This window comes from Schistocerca cancellata, chromosome 4 (genome assembly GCF_023864275.1).
Source record: "Schistocerca cancellata isolate TAMUIC-IGC-003103 chromosome 4, iqSchCanc2.1, whole genome shotgun sequence".
NCBI classification, from domain to species: Eukaryota; Metazoa; Arthropoda; class Insecta; order Orthoptera; family Acrididae; genus Schistocerca; species Schistocerca cancellata.
The window spans coordinates 513,052,506-513,073,192 of NC_064629.1; the positions used below are offsets into that span (position 1 = coordinate 513,052,506).

Sequence of the window (20,687 nt, forward strand, 5' to 3'; positions counted from 1 at the left end):
CTGCCTCTGTCACATGCTGGAATAGCGAATCCCATTCCTTCAGGTATATTTGATTCTGCTTTTTAATTTTTTGCTACTTTTGCAGGTTCCATTATTGCTTCCTCTTTCCACTGAGTTGTTCTCTGTTGTTAACTTACTCTTTATTTATTCTGTGACACTTCCTGCTGTTTTGTTTATATTTTGGCCACAGTCTATTCTGATATTACTGCAAAATTGGAAATTGTGTCCTCATCACACTCCTAACATCTAATATTTTCAAATTGCAGTTGTCGTAATATTTCATAGCTTACTTCTACTAGCATTGTCTGTCTGTTTTAATTCATGGTCCCTGGTCAAATTTTTCACTAACTCCCAAAATATTTAATTTTTCCCAAGCCTTTCTTCTCTTCTGTTGTTATAAATACCTCTTTTTTGAAAGTATACAAATGAAGTGTGAACAATGGAGCTAACATCATAATTTATTGATATAGGAGAAAGTATAAAAAAGTGTAGTCAATAAGCAGTAACATCCACCAATGGAAAGAATCAAAAGTGGTGTTGTGATCATTACTGGTCCTTGTAAGGTGGAAAAGTATCTTCTACAACTCTTCTTGCATCTGGAATATATTAATTTTTTGATGTAAGCTAATCTCTTTTCATTACATTTACATTTATATTAACATTTTAAAGACCATCATTTCCCAGAAACCAAAATTCTACTGTTTTTGTTACTGTTTTTATTGAATTCCTGTATTGACAGAATGATATAATATAATGATGACAAATGTTAGATAATTGTGATGCATAATTTGAAAATGTCTTCTGATATTATTTAAAATTATTGAAATGATTTGTAAAGAATAATTACATGTTATGTTTCACATCATGTACATAGATATTATTAAGCTTTGGTATTGAAGTTTCTGTTTGACTATGCCATGTCATTTTGTACATTTTTGCTAAATATTGACACAATATCCTTATCCCTCTGAATGCTGAAATTCTGACTTCAATTTCCTAAAAGTAATAAAGGCCATAATGTTTCCATTCAGTTTTAAGTTGTACTTTATTGTTCATCCAACAAAGAGAACATTACCTTAAATGAACACATTATATGAAACGCCTAATGTTATGAACAATCATCATATTCAACAGATTAACAAATGTTTAAAATGCTTAATTATTACTGTCTGAAATACTAAAATTGTAACTGTCATAAAAAGTGGATACGAAGTTCAACAGCTGTTGAATTTTGCAGAAATGAACAAGCCTGATTTATGATCAGTCTAATTATAATTGCAATCTGTGCAGCGGGTATCTTTTCAATAATTAACCACTGACATGGAATGTTATTTTAATACCAGTGATCACTTTTAATTATTTAAACCTTTTTTGTCATTGAGCTGATTCGTGTGAGTGCCTCAGTGTTACTGCACATTGTTTAACTAAACATGTGAGATGTAGCATGAAACAGGGAATATACACATAGGAAAGGAAGAGGTTGTATTTCATTGAAAAAGATGTGTTTTCTGAGTATGAACAGTTATCAATTTTTTTTTCAAATTCAGAAATGTAACAGAGCTAAGAAGAAAATGTATAGTTCTGAGAGGACAGAGTTGTAACATTTTAAACATCATCTATTTTGCATAAGGCTTATAGCTTATATTTTCTATTTATGAATCATGCCAGTGGGTGATAAAGGCTATCTAATGTCTTAAATGAGAATTCTCAGTCATGTAGTGGAGGAATTTTGATTTAATGACTGTGAAAAAAACTTAACTCTTTAACAATACATTAAAAAATTTACTTTTATAACATATAAAATTCAGAAATCATATAAATATTAAATGCAACAGTTGAATGTGTATCCTGAACAATGCTTCACGTTTCATAACTAACAGGATACATATTTAACAGCTATCATTTGTCCACATTAGATAATTACACATAATGGACAGCATGATCTGTCTGCTTCAGAAAGCACAAATTATATATGAATCAACATGTACTGAAACAAATACCTTTTGTTTCCATCATCATGCAGATTACATAAAAATTACATTACATTCAACGAAAAGATTTTTCTTGTTGCAGCTGATGGACACACCCTGTGTGTACACAAATTCTTTGGGAGATGCATCAAGAAGGGCAGCTGTGAAGTCTTTAATTGCTACAGAAATATTTTGAGAGATAATGATATCAGGAGTATGCAGTAGCCATCAAATAAACTGTCTGGTTTGTTTTTAGGGAAATTTGTGAGTGGGAAGATATTTATCTACTACAGCTTCACATTTTGGAACAAGTAGTTCTGTTTTGCAACCATGTATGTGTGAATGAAAAAAATTGTAGAGAGAATTAACTCTCCCTGTAACGGGTATCGATAATCATAATTTGTGTTTGATGTCCAATTTAATTTGAGAATTATGTTATTGATATTTCACATCATAAAACATACATAAGCAAAAATAAAAGTGTAGTGTACGTTGCATTTTTGCTGTGATAAAAATTTTTCTCTGTCAATTGACAAGACAAAAAATCCCTCAGTGAAAATTTCATGGTGAATTCTGAAAAATTGTTTTATAGATAGCTAATACATTTTTGACCGTGTTTTCTCATGTACCTTACTCTTATTTATCTTATACTTAATATAGCAAATAGAATCTAGTTCGATCTACTCTTCTTTGCTTTTAAGAAAATGTTAGTTTGTAATTTTGTATTATGCCCTACTATATATAAGTTTTCAATTGTCCTTAAAAAGTGAACTACAGCACATGTCATTTAGCGTTAGAATGGTACAGTGCAACCAGTGATGACTTCCTATATTCACAATGAATCACTGATAATGAAGAATGTGAAACACAAAGCTTTTTTAAATTGCATGTGGAAACTTGAGCCTACTTGTACAGTGAAATGTATCCCCTTCTATATTCAAAATAGAATATTTGAAGACTCAGAAATGCTTGAGCCTCACAAATAAATAGCACTTGTACATATATATTGGTTAACCACACACACAATAAATTGCAAGTCGTGACACAATTTTATATGTGTCAAATAAACCTTTTTGTACAAACTTTTGGGAGAACTTTTTTATGTAATGTTAATGTGAACTAATTAATATAAATTTTGAAGAGGCAAAGATCTGAGAGGCAAAAATTTGATGGTACATTCTGAGATACACAAATAATTTTCTTTAAAAACATATTATTGTTAATATGTATCTTGAAAAAATTTTAAAGTCCTACACCTGCTGAATTTATTTAACTTCTATACATCATACATAAGTTGTCATAGAATTTTGTGTTGTATGAAAGAATTAATCCTCAAATTTGCTATCAGCAACATGTGATTATGTAATAAAATGTACTGCATAAAATAAAATTGCCTGTGTACAACAAATGGTTCACAATAACACAAAAATAAACAAATTTCAGACTCTCAGCAGCTTTGCACATTTACTATTAGTTTTCTTCATCTTCTAGAAATTAAATTTGTTTGCACTGAAGCAGCAAAGTGTCTCTGCAAGAAAACTGGCATAAATAAATAAAAAGAAATTAGAGATCATACAGAAGTAAATAAGTAAACAACCCACACTCATTGCCATGGAAATACTATGGTTTATATGCACCAAAGTGAATGTGAAAGGAACTTGTGTGAGCTATGCAAGGGTTTATATATGATTCTATCTGTTGTTGTCAGTTAGAAGACAAGAATTATTTTGCTGAATTTGCCTGCTTCATAGTTCCACATTGAGTTCTTATGTAAGTGATAAAATTAGTGAACCACATTTGCATACTTTTATTCTTCAGTGAATGCTACATGTTGATTAAGGAGTTAAGTAGTTTCATTATTAAGTTTAACAGAAATTGGAAGGGGGTTTATGGTAATTTCAGACATCAGCACTTAATTTTAAATTGTGGTCCAGTTTGCTATTTCAACTTGGTGTGTTTCATACATAGTATGGTTACATATTAAGTAAATGGCCCAGTGTGATTAAGTGAACACTTTGATTAGGGACTGCATCTGAAATGATTGTCAGCTATCTAAGCACTGCAAAACTTAACTTCCAAGACAGCATCTATTGCAGAAAAGATATTGATTTTCTTGACTTAAAAGTATGAATCCATAAAAACAAATTGTGGAATCATAAGTGTATTTATATCAATTCAATAAGTAGTGTCAGAGAATGTGTAATGCAGGAAACTGAGCTGTTTGGGCTTACAAAAAGTTAGTACTTGACGCAAAACAATTTACTTTAGATTGCACAGAGAACCTTTTTGTTGAAAAAAAAAACCTTATTGCTTACTTTTGAATTATGTATTTTTGCATACAATATCTAAACAAAATTTATTTTTGAGGGACAGAAAACATTCATGAACATCGAATGTGCTCCTGGTTTTCACAGCAATATGCAACCTAGACTAATACATATCATACATGCCAATTGCCAGTGTTATGTTTCTTTCTATAGTTGTATCAAAAACTTTCTCAGTAGTAGAGTTGTTTCTTTGAAAGTTTTTATTGCTCTGAGTTCCCTTTGGCTTGCAATATAAATGAAATTTGAAATTTGCCATGGTCTCAGAATTTTCATTTCTGTCACAAGCTCAAATGTAGAGCTAAAGCTGATGGCTACCAAATGCAGAAATGTGTGTATACTCATGATGCCAATGTTCTCAATTCTGATTTTCACAGCTTTTATGAACCAGCTGAAGTTTCTGTTTTAACTTCATCACCACAGACTATTGCACAGGTCAATGGCACAAAAACTGAAGCAGCCCTCCTTCAAAATAGCACTTCTAACTTTGGTTTATGCATCATTTAGTTATAATGCTAGGCAAAAATACCTATTGAAAAGTGTCCATTACTTACAGTAAAAATCTGATCGTAAATACACTGTCACATAATTCTCATTCTGAAAAATTTCAGAACTATATCTCTTATCAGTAACCATCACATTAACTTCAATCACATTTGAAACACGTAAACACACATATTTATATGTTACATTTTTATATACCATCATACACACACTTCATTACTTTCATTCTAATAACATTTCAGAATTATTTCCATATATGAATGAACAGTAGTGCAGAAAAATTATAAACACAACCATGCACAAAAAACTGACTTTTAACATTTGTTCACTTACACTGAAAAATTGGAAATGTTGGTTCCAATTATTCTGCATAAGAAGATATGCAAAACATATCCTAATACAATTTAACACATGAAACTTTAATAGCAGAAAATGTCAACATTCAACAATTCTTGCTAATAGCTGTATTACTTAATAAATATGGAGACAAGGAAACTACAAGAAAGAATAGGCCTAACTGGACACAATTACATATAATTAATAGCAAAATTCTTCGACTGAGAAAATATACATTGTGAGTCACAGGTGCAATGTGGCACAGGATGTCATTAAAACACAGTTCTGAAGAAATGGAGTCTTCTTTCTTCATGTAACTAATGCTGCTGTTGTTGAAGCTGTAACTGCTTAAACATTAACACTGAATCTAGTAGAATACAACTGAGTGCCAATCACAATTTTTTCAGTGTGTGAAGCAGTTAATTGTGAATCTTTGATAGTGTTCTTACCCAGACACAAGAAATTGTAGAGTATTATTATGCTTGAGCTAAGAATACTCCTTGTCATTGACTTTTTAGCCCTCCATTTGGATCCAATGGGGCTGAATCATACCTCTCCATCATCTGTAAGGCAGAACAATCTCAGACTGTATTTTAGCTTTGTCTGTAAAAGTATCTGCATTCATCCATGCTGCAGTGACACACCTGCAGTTACAAATATTTCTTCTGCAAACTGTATGACCTACATATGAAGGAAATATGTAAAAGAAAGCTTCCTGTACACTTGGAATGCTTATCACTTCAGTTCCAAGCTCTGTTAAATAATCGGACAGACTGAATTTTCACTATAGTCTCAGAAAACAGAGCAGAAAGTTTACTTTGGCCTGCAGTTTCTTCTCACCCAAATGTGCTCACTAGACACACTCTGTAATATCTTACACTGAAAAATGAACTGTATGTTATATTACATGTGTTGACATTAAGTACAAATATTCTGAAGGGCTGCGTTGGCTGTACTAGGAAGTGGTGGAATACCAGTTGGCAGAGTTCTTCAGTGCTTCTGGGTAGACAGTTGCTGTGGCTGTCACTGTCTTATTAGCTGCTGGATGGTAGAGATGAAATGCTTGTGCTGCCCCATGGTGGTGATAGAATTGTGCCTGATCTAGCGATGAGTATGCAGCATCTAGGGCTGATGGATGTACAGCAGAGTACACCTGTGTAAGAGGACAGGAAGTACAGAATTTGAATTTGAATTCGTATTTTAGTCTCAACAGAACTATTAATTGTAGTTAGAGTACTATAATAAGCATTCTTATAACATGAAAGTATTATAAGATCTTATACATCATCAAAATTTTGCAAACTATGAGTATCTCATATTTTGTATTGTCTCTGAAAAGTAGGAAGAACCAGAAGGCAAAATTGTACATCGAATTCCAACTTCCATATGAAACTTACTGCATCTACATTAAAGTTTAATAACAGAGAGCAAATATTCAGGCTCTGATTTAAAAAAAAGGTAGTAATATATGTAAACATATTTTTCAGAATTAGAGAATTCTTTACCTGATTTTATTGAAATATTATGTTACTTCATTATATTATGATAGCTATGATATCTATGAAGAGATGATTAGTTGGTGTGCCAATGAGTGAATTCTAGAATGCAATAGCATTGCAGTATTTTGAAATCACTAGTTTTGATTATATTTGAAAAAGTTCTGTGTAAGTGGAAGGAAAGTCTCTAGTGCTCACCAATACCTTTAATATTATTTCCGATGTGACACAACATAACAATTTCAGGCTTCTAGCTACACACTCCTACATTATGAAAATAAAGTATTTTGGTGATTCAGTCAAATTGAAGAATTTTCTTCAGAAATTACTGGTTTTCCGGCTATAAGGGACACATAGTCTGTTTTGTAACTGCATATTTCCCAGGTGGCCTGTTACGCATGATATCAGTGTTGAGACATTTTTTCAAACATGTTTTATGAGCCAATAATGGGACTAACATACTCAGGCTAATTAGAACTAAAAGCATGCTTTCCATGGAATGTAAGGTCTGCATTATCTTATATGAACATACTCCTGTAAATATTGACAATAAAGGCATTCTCTGTCATTACAGTAGTCTAGGTACTACAGATAAATGATTTAATGTTGTCTTTGTCTGATGCCTGTACATTGTATTTGATATATGTATGTATGTATAGACCTTCTGTCTATAACTGTGACTGATACATAGTAATAAGAAGGGAAGATAAGCTCAATACTAGAGGACTGTGGTTTTTAACAGGTAAATGTCTGAAAAGAAAAATTACTAGAAAATAGTCAACTAAATAAAAAATATAGCTATTATGGACTAAAGGAAACATTTTTGAGACTTCTAGAATAGATGAGAGGGGGGAAATCTATCATAAATAGAAGAAACTGGAAAATAGGTACATACAAGTTAAAAACAAAATGTTATATTACTTGTGAAGTTTTAAAGTAAAGCTGCATCCCCTCTCACCGTTACAGACAACTAAAAAAGTGCAAAGAATTTGATAAGAGATGAAAGAGAGAAACAAGAATACTAACATATTTAGAATTATAACAGCTAAACTGATCAAACCATTTAGGACAGAAACATACAAACTTCATAGCGTTTGAGTATTGATGGAAATTAGAACCTAGCAAGCATAAATATAAAATTAAAAATTTTACAATTCACTGTAAATTTTACTGAGAACTATAAGTGCCAGATGTCACACAAACACAAATTCAGCTAAGTACAAAATTTATACATGGAAGAACCCTGGAGATACTAGTAGGTATCAGATAGATTATATAATGGTAAGACAGAGATTTAGGAACCAGGTTTTAAATTGTAAGACATTTCCAGGGGCAGACGTGGACTCTGACCACAATCTATTGGTTATGAACAGTAGATTAAAACTGAAGAAACTGCAAAAAGGTGGGAATTTAAGGAGATGGGACCTGGATAAACTGACTAAACCAGAGGCTGTACAGGGTTTCAGGGAGAGCATAAGGGAACAACTGACAGGAATGGGGGAAAGAAATACAGTAGAAGAAGAATGGGTAGCTTTCAGGGATGAAATAGTGAAGGCAGCAGAGTATCAAATAGGTAAAAAGACAAGGGCTAGTAGAAACACTTGGGTAACAGAAGAAATATTGAATTTAATTGATGAAAGGAGAAAATATAAAAATGCAGTAAATGAAGCAGGCAAAAAGGAATACAAACATCTCAAAAATGAGATCGACAGGAAGTGCAAAATGGCTAAGCAGGGATGGCTAGATGGCAAATGTAAGGATGTAGAGGTTTATCTCACTAGGGGTAAGATACATACTGCCTACAGGAAAATTAAAGAGACCTTTGGAGAAAGGAGAACCACTTGCATGAATATCAAGAGCTTTGATGGAAACCCAGTTCTAAGCAAAGAAGGGAAAGCAGAAAGGTGGAAGGAGTATATAGAGGGTCTATACAAGGGTGATGTACTTGAGGACAATATTATGGAAACAGAAGAGGATGTAGATGAAGATGAAATGGGAGATATGATATTGTGTGAAGAATTTGACAGAGCACTGAAAGACCTGAGTCGAAACAAGGCCCCCGGAGTAGACAACATTCCATTAGAACTACTGACAGCCTTGGGAGAGCCAGTCCTGACAAAACTCTACCATCTGGTGAGCAAGATGTATGAGACAGGTGAAATACCCTCAGACTTCAAGAAGAATATAATAATCCCAATCGCAAAGAAAGGAGGTGTTGACAGATGTGAAAATTACCGAACTATCAGTTTAATAAGTCACAGCTGTAAAATACTAACACGAATTCTTTACAGACGAATGGAAAAAACTGATAGAAGCCGACATCGGGGAAGATCAGTTTGGATTCCGTACAAATATTGGAACACGCGAGGCAATACTGACCCTACGACTTATCTTAGAAGAAAGATTAAGGAAAGGCAAACCTACATTTCTAGCATTTGTAGACTTAGAGAAAGCTTTTGACAATGTGGATTGGGATACTCTCTTTCAAATTCTACAGGTGGCAGGGGTAAAATACAGAGAGCGAAAGACTATTTACAATTTGTATAGAAAGCAGATGGCAGTTATAAGAGTCGAGGGAAATGAAAGGGAAGCAGTGGTTGGGAAGGGAGTGAGACAGGGTAGTAGCCTATCCCCGATGTTATTCAATCTGTATATTGAGCAAGCAATAAAGGAAATAAAAGAAAAGTTCGGAGTAGGTATTAAAATCCATGGAGAAGAAATAAAAACTTTGAGGTTCGCGGATGACATTGTAATTCTGTCAGAGACAGCAAAGGACTTGGAAGAGCAGTTGAATGGAATGGACAGTGTCTTGAAAGGAGGATATAAGATGAACATCAACAAAAGCAAAACGAGGATAATGGAATGTAGTTGAATTAAGTCGGGTGATGCTGAGGGAATTAGATTAGGAAATGAGACACTTAAAGTAGTAAGGGAGTTTTTCTAATTGAAAAGCAAAATAACTGATGATGGTCAAAGTAGAGAAGATATAAAATGTAGACTGGCAATGGCAAGGAAAGCGTTTCTGAAGAAGAAAAATTTGTTAACATCGAGTATAGATTTAAATGTCAGGAAGTCGTTTCTGAAAGTATTTGTTTGGAGTGTAGCCATGTATGGAAGTGAAATGTGGACGATAAATAGCTTAGACAAGAAGAGAATAGAAGCTTTTGAAATGTGGTGCTACAGAAGAATGCTGAAGATTAGATGGGTAGATCACATAACTAATGAGGCGGTATGGAATAGAATTGGGGAGAAGAGGAGTTTGTGGCACCAGTTGACTAGAAGAAGGGATCGGTTGGTAGGACATGTTCTGAGACATTGAGGGATCACCAATTTAGTATTGGAGGGCAGCGTGGAGGGTAAAAATCGTAGAGGGAGACCGAGAGATGAATACACTAAGCAGATTCAGAAGGATGTAGGCTGCAGTAGGTACTGGGAGATGAAGAAGCTTGCACAGGATAGAGTAGCATGGAGAGCTGCATCAAACCAGTCTCAGGACTGAAGACCACAACAACAACAAAATTTTTATGGGGTGTAACTGCAATTTCCTTTAATGAGACTGAAGAAACAGTGGAGTGTAATTATAGTTGGTAAGACCAAGCTCACCTTGAATATAAATCTGCAGCAGGTATGTCTGAAGTAATCTCCTGTCTCCTTGCATTGTAATGCATATTAATAGATACATTAAGCTATTTACTAGCTTTGATCTTAAATTATTAGCTGTTAAGCACACTACAAGCCTAAAAGAATTAGTGTGTGCTTCATTGACATAGGATAGTTTTGTAAGGAATGTTTTTATTTAATTATTTTTTCTGGATCCCCTGCTATTTACTTATCTATGTCTAAATGAACATAAAATGAAATTTCATTATTTTCTTCTATCTTTTCTTTGTTTATTTATTAGCCCATAAGACAATATTCAGGCTGTTGAAATATTGTTCAATTCATGACTGCTCTCACAGAAGAATAAGATCCAGCTGTACATACACTAGCTCAGCCAGTACTTTTAAGATGTTTGTGAAACAGGGGCAACATCACCAACAACTGAAGAAGCAATCTGTGTGATTGAGAGGAAGGAACTTTGAAAGATCTATGAATCTGTCTACTATACCACAGAAGCTGAATTTGAATAAAGAACAAAAGAAGATCAGTGCCAGTCTCTTTGGCCAAATATTAGGGTACAAGAGGCTACAGTGGTTTGGCCACTTTGAGCTGACAAATTCCTCCATACTGAGTCCTCCATTCTCAACCTGCTGGAAAATGGTCAAGGAAACATCCAAGGATGCAATGGAAGGATCAGGTATTAACAGTCCTTAAGGAACTGGAGGTGAAGGACTACCATGTACTGTAGATATCTCTGTCTCTCTCTCTCTCTCTCTCTCTCTCTCTCTCTCACACACACACACACACACACACACACACACACACATAGAGTTGTTAGTGGATTCTTACCATACAATGATACAGAAATAATTGGAAACACGGTTAATGTACAGAAACAAATTCTGATAAGAGGAACACAATACACTTGGAAAAAAAATCCACTGAATTTTTCATTTCACTACAGGAAAATGAGGTGAGATGTATAAACCTGTGGTAATCCTAAAACCCAATATTTGCAATCGTTTAAAATTCTGTCACAAAATTCAGTTTTGCAACAAACAGATAAAACAAGCATATACACTGATAAGCTAGAACATTATGATCACTGCCCACCACAATGTTGGATGACATTTGGTGGCACTGCAGGCATGTGATGTGGTAACAAAAATATGTAAGGGGAACAGACATGGATGGGTTACATCCTGGCAAAGATATGAGCTGCAAATGGGGAAATCCATTGAGATAGGTGACTTTGAGAAAGTGCAGGTTATTATTATGCAGAGCATGTAAATGATTATCTCAAAAATATTGAAGCTGGTGAAATATTCATTCTAGGAATCTAAGAAAAGAAGCAAATGGACCGTGAAACTACTAATAGGAGCTAAATGTTTGGGCATCTATGACTCTTCACAGAAAGTGCAGTTCTGAGACTTGTCTGCTCTGTGAAGTAGGACATTTGGTGATCTGTGGCATCTCTGCTAAAAGGGCACACTGCTGGTGCATGCACAAGTGTTTGGGAACACACCGTTCATTGTACATTGTTGACCATCGAGCACTGCAGCAGACCATCCCTGTGTGTTCACATGTTGACTCAACGACTTCATCAATTATGATTGAAGTGGGCACAAGACCATCAGGATTCGACTGTCTATCAATGGAAACATGTCGGTTCTTAAGGTGAATCACACTTTTGCTACACTAGTTCGATAGTCATCTCCACAAACCCTGTCATTGAGGTGAATGGCAGCACAAAACACACAGCGTGCCATGGATGAAGGTTGGTGGGAGCAGTACTATGCTATGGGAGACATTATCCTGCACTTGTATGGGACTTGTAATAGTAATCAAAGACATACTGGCAGATGCAACCACCTGCTTTCATTCATGCTTGACGTCTTCCCTGATGGCGACATCATTTTTCAGCAGTATAATTGTCCATGACTTGGAGCCAGGAACGTGCTACAGTGGTTTGACGAGCATTATAGTGAACTCATGTTGATGTCTCACTGACCAAAAATGCCTGATATAAATCCTATGGAACCCAACTTGGTCACTGTCGGAAGCCATCAATATGTACACAAATCAGTGGCCTGCTATTTACGTGAATTACATGATCTTTGTGTTGACATCTAGTGGCACGTATCTCCATAAACCTACTTACAAACTGAAATGCAGAACCAGTGATGTATTTCATTCCAAAGCTGGAAAAACAAGTTATTAAGGAGGTGGTCATAATGTTTTGGCTCACCAGTGTATGTTAGCATGAATAAAAAGGATTTTCTGTCTAGCTACAGACTTTGTCAACAATAAAGCCTATCCTTCTCCTTTTTACTACATTTTCAATTGCAGTATGAGAAGAGGCAAAGGAGAAATATTTTTCTGATATACTCCTTTCATGGAGAAAATTTTCAACAAGGAGAATATATTTTTCTGTCAGTTGTGGAAGGAAAAATATTTTCTAAATTGAATTACAAAATAAAAAAGACACAGTTATCAATAAATTATTGTATTTCAGTCTTATGGCTGTTATGTCGCATGGAACATTCCAAAATTTTGCTGTTAGGAACAGTTACTGCACTGCATAGACCAACACATTTTCAGTAACAGGAACATTATTGCAGAGCACTGACATTTTTGATATTCTTAATTAATTATACATTCTCTTATTGTACAGTTCAACACCTATGAACTTTTATATATCTTCTCAAAATTTCAGTAGAGTAGTTGGCCAAATTTTACAATCTTTTGGCCAGTTAATTCTGTTGTATGTAGCAATTTGCATATTTTTAAAAAGTTAAAGAACTGGGCAAAACCTTTTTTTGTTACTTTCAAAGTCTGAATTCTGTCTTTAATTGCATGAATTTGTTACAGATTTTTGTACTAGATTTCAAGGGGATAGAATCAAATGGAACACTTGCAGATGAAATTCAAGTTTCAATATTGTAAGCCAACAAGTACTAATTGCTTATAATTTTTTCCAGCGACTGTTTCATTTCAGTTTAAGCCTGGACATCTGATAAAGATCATTTGCCACTTGTGGTCATTGATGTTAAATGAAACAGCTGTTTTATTACTGCTTCTTAATGATTTTCGCAGTGACATGAAACAGAACTCTGGATACCTACAGTCCTTTACTTCACTTTTCTGACATTTTACTTTTTAATTTAGTCTCTTTTGAATGATTTTTTTTGCCATGTAAGTTAAAATAAACTAAGGGTACCAGTTATTTGTAATTTATGATAATGTTTCTGTACACACATCTGTATTCCATTTAGGAAAGAAACTTTACTCTTTCCTTATTGGTCAGAATGCAGAATAGATAATTTATTCATTTTGCATCAGTTACCATGAGAAGGTGAGAAACTATGGAATAGTTACTAATATTACAATAGGCTCTAACTTCTAATTACAAAGATAGCAAACTATTTCTCCCTTTTATGATCAACCTATCAATGTAGTTATTCCAATTGATTTTTTATTCATCTTAAGATCAAGGACGTTTACACATGAAGTTTAATTTGATATGTGTAAATGTGGCACAATGTATTTTCACTGTCATAATAATTATCAATTATTTGAAACTACATATTAAAGTTTTGTGAAAAATAATGAGTTAAACTAGTTCATTTTCTATATATCCAGCTGGTGCATCTCGCCATGTCATGGAAATGGGTGATTTAATGTGCTTGGATATTCAGGTAGGTTAGTGGGTTAAACTAATTATTGTTAACTAATAAGTCACCACACTATCTTTCCTGTGTCTGAATCTCTTGAGGTTTAAATCCAAATTACTACGTTTTTTCCGACATAAAATTTGTTGTTCTTAAAAAGCTCTTTAATGTATATGACAGATATTTTGTGCAGATCAAAGACTACAAGTGATCATAGACTGAAGTATGATGGATAACATCTTCTATTCATCCACAATCTTGATTTACTTTTTCTCCTCTGCTGCAGTGTGTTTTAATTTATCACAGTCAAACACCAGACACAGAAATGTGAATGTTGTAATGTGGAAAGGATGAATCCATTACAGTTAATGTTTCCTTGTGGAATTTTGTGATCTACATAAAAAAATTATTTGTCTTTTAATCATCCCTTCTTCTTTGTGATCTTACTTAATCTTTCAATGGAAAAAAGTGTGCTTTTTGTGATATACGCTAGTGTTTGTGGAAATTGTAGAATAAAGAAGATTACATGTGACTAAAATGATCTTGATATCATATCATATGTAAATGGTGATACACATCAGACTCACAGAATGGTGTATGATCTCTGACTACAACAATTTAGTACTGAGTGAAACTCTCAACATAATGCAAGCACAGTCTCTGAACACAATGACATGAGGTCAAAGAGGGCTCAGGCAATTTCTCGGGGAATTTCTCTTTGTATTGCATGAATTTGGGTACTGATTGCTGAACGACTCTGATGATACTGATTACCAGAATATAGAGTGTGATTCCATTCAATAGTTTTAGCTGGCAAAGTCATGAAATATATCAACAGAACTGCACAATAACATGTGTTAGTAGACTGGTTGTCATATATTAGTGGTGAAGTTTAAACACAATTAGATCTTTCTACTGAGAAATTATTGGAAATCTGGTTGTTAAGCATTCTTATTGGTCAGTGGCAGTGCCTGCAATAATAAATTCTACATTATCAAAATTTTACTTGTAAGTTATCTTTCTTCTCTTTTAGAAGTGAGAGCCTTGATGTGAAAGGAACTGCAACAAATCAAACTGATGCAGCATAGAGAATGTATATGAGAGATATTAAATATTTAATGAGGTAGTTTTACAAGCATTTTCCAGTTCAAAGTTGTTAGAAACACATGTTCTGAGTGTGGAGGTACTGCTGCTTGAGACTGAAATGCACAATTGTGAGGCATGTGAATAAGTGCAAAATGGAGGGCTATCACTCATGGCTTACTATCTATATCAGACAATGGTGTAGTTTAAAGCTGGTTGTCTGAGATAATAGAAGTTCCTAAAACAATGTTGTGTGTTTTTAGACATGATGGTTTTAGCAGGGTGGTATTCATTTATGCATTATACCAGGGAAGTATTCTTGCTGTTTGTCAAGAATACTGTTGAGTCTTAAAAGCAGAGAACTACACTCAGAAGTGTTTTTTGTGTTTTCAGTGAATTTTGTGAGACTATCACTATTCCCAGCATAAAAACTTCTACTTAACATACAAGTAAACAAAACTTGGATGATGTACAATCCGTTCTTGAGTCTGTAGAATGTAGTCCTATGACCACCACACACTGGATGTCACACATATCAGTGTTACACATAAAAAAGTATGACAAATGTCACATTAGCATGGGTTGTATAATTTATGTTAGCATATCAGCGCATGCAGTACCTTCACACAAGCAATAAAGCTGTGTGATTAGAATCTTGTCAGTGGGTAATTGCTGAGCTGGTGAAGCTAGTTTCACTCACGATGGCATCAACAACACTGGAAACTTACAGTGGGGTGTGATAAAACCACAGATTAGTTTTTATGATTGTGTCACTGTAAATGTGTTGTGGAATTTGACTAAGACGTGATTAATTGCTGCTATTTTCTCACCAAATAGTCTTACAAGACTCACATGTGGAGATTCCTGCAAAATGAGTTGTGACTGTTTCTGAGACTCATTCATTTTGTTACATGACTGGATGATTTTTTTAGAATTATTGATCTCCTACACATTCTACTCATCAAAGAACACATCATCTGAATACAACATTCCCCGTGCAGTGGACTGACCACTTTCATTAGCCACAAAATTTGTTGCTCTTTAACCTATAACATTTTTGATTGTAAGAACTGGTTGTAAAACAAAGTCTATGGAGAAAAAGTAAGCTCAAAGAAATGAATTAATGGTTAGAGTTATGAAAAGTTCTACCAAAATATACCAAGAAGTTGAAAACTGTGTGATTTTTTATTATTTGTGTGTATACATGAACAAGCTGTCTTGGTAAGTTATTTGTTTGCTGTTGATCATTTTTATGAAATAATGACGTGTTAAATTCAAGCAGCAGCAATTCTGTCTTGTACATAATGATTGGGAAGAACTGTACTGGAGACATTAGTGATCACAGAAGCTTTTCACGGTAGGGAATGGCTTCAGAACTGAATTGTACAGACACCCACTTCCAGTAAAGGCCAGTCATGGTCTGAGCTCAAGACTGTCAAGGAAAACTATTGGCCATTTCTTGAGCATTGAATTCAAGGCAATGCTACAAGTGTTCAGACAAATCTGAACAGGCAAGGCTCCCCCCCCCCCCCCCCCCCTCCTTCTGTAAGTCAGATTCTGTTGTTTGCTCAGTAATAGAGACAGCCTAGAGCACATAACAATGTCTTCCATATTTGCCACAGACCTCCACACAGATCGTCATGCTAGAGGGTATATTTTTGTGTCTTTCATACTAAAGTTGTTCAAGTGATGTCCCATAACAGAGTCGGGAACTTTTATTAAAAAACCAGATGAGCTTGTAGTGGGAACAAAGGAGTCTCACTTGGGAAGAAATAGGAGGGCATTTCTAGTTTTGCTATTTGTCTTACAACCAACTTTGTTTCTACGATGATAATTATGTCCTAGACAAAAAAAACTGAAAACAAAATTTATGGGTAAATGTGTGTTGATGTGTAAACAGAGTAAAGTCAGTGACTCTTTTACATATACAGTGTACCAATGTCGCTGTCAATCACAGGTATCGTGATCAACTCTGGTGCTAGAATTTCTTTTTCACTTTTTGTTCTCTACTCCATTCAGCAAGGATTCAAACCATTAAAGAGTCACAGTTCATTTCAGCCAGATGCCCTACCAGAGGAAGTCCCAATTAAGAAGATATAGGAGTGGGCTACAAGTTCTGGCATTCAATTGATAATCGAGGGAAACCACCCAAGAACCATGGTCAGAACTGGTGTGTGTGTGTGTGTGTGTGTGTGTGTGTGTGTGTGTGTGTGTGTGTGTGTGTGTGTGTGTGTGTGTGTCCTGAAACATCCTATATACAGAATCTGCTACCACACTGAAAGGCGTGCAAAAATTAGAAATTAGTCACAGTTTTTTGTGTCCTTTCCTCTGCTTATGACTCTTAGAATAGCAATATTCAGTTTGACAAAATAGAAAAGATAGAAAAAAATTGTGGTGTTAATTTACAGAGGTAAAGCATCTGAGAAAACTATTCATTCTTTCCTAAGAATAAAATGAAGGTAGTCTTCTATACTCAAAATTAACTTCAAGATAAAATATGGCATAAGGAAAGAGCAGTTCATAATAACCACACAGAGCTTTGCATATGTAAGACTAAACGTGTAAAAATTCTATGTAGGCCAAATGAGGATATATCTCATTTTTCCTAAAGGATGCCATATGGATGCACTTGAAGAACTTGGAACTTATACTAATTTGAAAAAAAAAAAACTATCCCCATCAGTTCTGAAATTATCATAGTGATATCTGTAACAACATCATCAAGTATTTACTGAACTGTTATAATGGGTCTTCTCTCTATTTTTCCTTTCCCTTTGTTGGATTCAATTTTTCTTCTGGTTTGCATGTGTCTTTTTACTAGTTTTCACTTTCAGAAGGCTCTCTCTCACAATAAGCTTTATATTGTTGTTATTTTAAATGTTAAATTTGTGATTTATGAGTTATCCATTTTATACTGTCATGTAGTCAACTGTAGCCACAACTTTCATTTATGTTCAGATTCTGCTTGCAACTCCTGGCCAGTTCTGTTGACTATCTTCTAAATGTATTAGATGTGTATAGTTGTGCAATCAAATGAGGCGCAGCAGTGATTAGCACACTGGACTCACATTTAGGAGGATGATGGTTCAAATCTGCATCCAGCCATTCTGGCAGAGGTTTTACATGGTTTCTCTAAATCACTCAGACAAAATGCTGGGATGGTTCCTTTGAAAGGGTGTTGCTGATTTCCTACTTCATCCTCACAACAATGTGAGCTTGTGCTTCATCTGTGATGACCTCAATGTCAATGGGACATTAAATCCTGCTCTTCCTTCCTTGCTTCCTTGCTTCCTTTCTTCCTTATAGTTGTGTACAGAAGTTAGTTTCCATTCGTAATTTCATTTCCTACTACAGCAACCACCTGATTATCAGCATGTAGGTTATCCATGCATAGGTTAGCGGTTTTAGAAAGAATAAAACCCAAGTCTGAGGAATTCTGTTATAATTAGAACAATTAGTTTCGTTTAGAATACAGTATTATATATGCACCTCATGTTTTACTGCTGGAAGATGATGCGCCACCCTTCAGTGAAAGTGCCTACTCATCTGATCGATCTTCTGAAGCAAACTCCTTGTTATAAAACGTAGATGATGCCTATGAACCTGGATTTTAGCAGCTAAGTGATGTGGATATAATAAGCAGTGTGTATTCGGTACAGGAAGGCTGTAATGATGAAGCGGTTGAGGCTCCTGTCAATACATACACCAGAGCAATGATATGCATTGATATGTTATTAGATTATGCAGGACAAAATTCGTTTAACTGTACTGTTTTTTTTACTTTCCATAAAATGAGAACAGTTATCAGGAAAAAAGTGAATGAAAAATGGACACATAAGTAAACTGGATGATTATCTCCCCAAAGTGAACTGAAAGCATATAAAGCAAAATACAGGATGTTTTAAGTGTAAGCAAAGCAAGGGTCCATGTTCTTGCAAAAATGGGCCAACCATGACTGACTGGGCACTGTGTCATCCTCTGGCACTGGTGTCATTGTGCTGCGGCATGGGAGGGCAAGGGGTCAGCACGCAACTCTCCTGGTCACTGTTGGCTTGCTTGATCTTGAAGCTACTACTTCTCAATCAAGTACGATGGCGCGATGAAATGTGAATTGTTTATGTGAAAACTCTTAAGGTTTTTTTTTAAATATCGAATGTATTAACATTCTACATCTTTATTCTTTATGTCCACATGTTTATCAACCTAGTGATGAACGAATTTCTCCCAATAAGAGACCAGTTTTGACTCTGTTGGCGGAGCCACATCCTCACCTCTGCTTGGACCGCTTCGCCACTATTAAAATGAAGTCCTCTGAAGTGTTCTTTAAGTTTTGGAAGCAGATGAAAATCGAATGGGACGAAGTCGGGACTATACGGAGGATGATCGATTACAGTGAACCCGAGACGTCAGTTTGTTTCATATGTCACAGCAGAGTGGAAGAAGTCTTTGAATTTGAAACTCTATTACGGCATGCCATTTCACACACACCGACATAGTTACGTTACACACCATAATTTTGGCCGGCCGGGATGGCCGAGCGGTTCTAGGCGCTCCAGTCTGGAACCGCGCGACCGCTCCGGTCGCAGGTTCGAATCCTGCCTCGGGCATGGATGTGTGTGATGTCTTTAGGTTAGTTAGGTTTAAGTAGTTCTAAGTTCTAGGGGACTGATAAGCTCAGCAGTTAAGTCCCATAGTGCTCAGAGCCAGCCACACCACAATTTTACACGCTACAATTCAGAACCCTCTAGTGGCAGAGGGATGTAGTTTTGTTTAATCTAAAAAGTTTTAAGAGTTTTAACATAAAGAATTCGGAGGTATAACTTTTCAGCATATCATCGAAGTTCCTCAACTGACATAATGAGGCGAATTTTAAGTGCACCGCCGCGCGGGGTAGCCGTGCTGTCTAGCGCCTTTACATGGTTCGCGCGGCTCCCCCCATCGGAGGTTCGAGTCCTCCCTCGGGCATCGGAGTGCGTGTGTTGTCCTTAACGTAAGTTAGTTTAAGTAGTGCGAAAGCCTTGGGAGCGATGACCTCAGCAGTTTCGTGCCTTAGGAACTTACCACAAATTTCTAAATTAAGTGCACCATTGTAAATAAATTGCCAGTTTCTGGAGAATAACACGTACGTTATGCACGTTTTGTAAGCAGCAGTTTCCGGTATCTTGGATTATCTGTGTTAGTTAGTTACCCTTACTGTCTAGGATCCACATTAACCCAGGGAGCTTGCTCTAGTTCACCGTCTCCCTTTCTCTTTATTTTTAAACAGATCGTCTGATAATGAGTTGCTAAGAGGTCGAGACTGGACGAGACCCGAGGGCGAAAAATACAATAAAAGAATTTAGTTCCCCGAGAGTTCTGGAGAGCGAGTAAGAAAGGTTAGTGGTTTCAATGAATCTACCGAAGTAACTATGTATGCGAACCTGCGGCTTAAGAGGGAGCGGCTGAGCGGGCAGCTCGTACTGGTAACCGTCGAAGAGCTGCTGCTGGTGCTTGTCGCGCGGCGACACGGACGAGGGCGGAGTCATGGCCGAGTGGTAGTCGTAGGCAGTGGCGGCGGCGGCGCTCGAGGCGGCGGCACCCGCCCCCGCCGCCGCCCCCGCAGCCGCCCCCGCGCCGGAGGCCGCGGCCGCAGCGGCCGCCGCGTACGACGACACGAGGCTGCTGAAGGCCACGTCGCCGCCCGCCGCGCCGCCGCCGCCCGGC

At 36.0% G+C, this 20,687-nt stretch overlaps 1 protein-coding gene across 1 annotated transcript in view; it reads right to left on the bottom strand.

The window, feature by feature from the left end:
* Nucleotides 1–718: 718 nt before the first annotated feature.
* LOC126184298 (protein trachealess-like) overlaps nucleotides 719–20,687 on the bottom strand; it is a 310,612-nt gene continuing 290,643 nt past the window's right edge. Inside the window, exons 14-15 of the mRNA XM_049926675.1 lie at nucleotides 20,405–20,560; nucleotides 719–6,287 (exon numbers count right to left, since the gene is read on the bottom strand). Coding sequence (XP_049782632.1) covers nucleotides 6,090–6,287; nucleotides 20,405–20,560 — 354 coding nt within the window. The 3' untranslated portion in view covers nucleotides 719–6,089. The remainder of the gene's footprint in view (nucleotides 6,288–20,404; nucleotides 20,561–20,687) is intronic.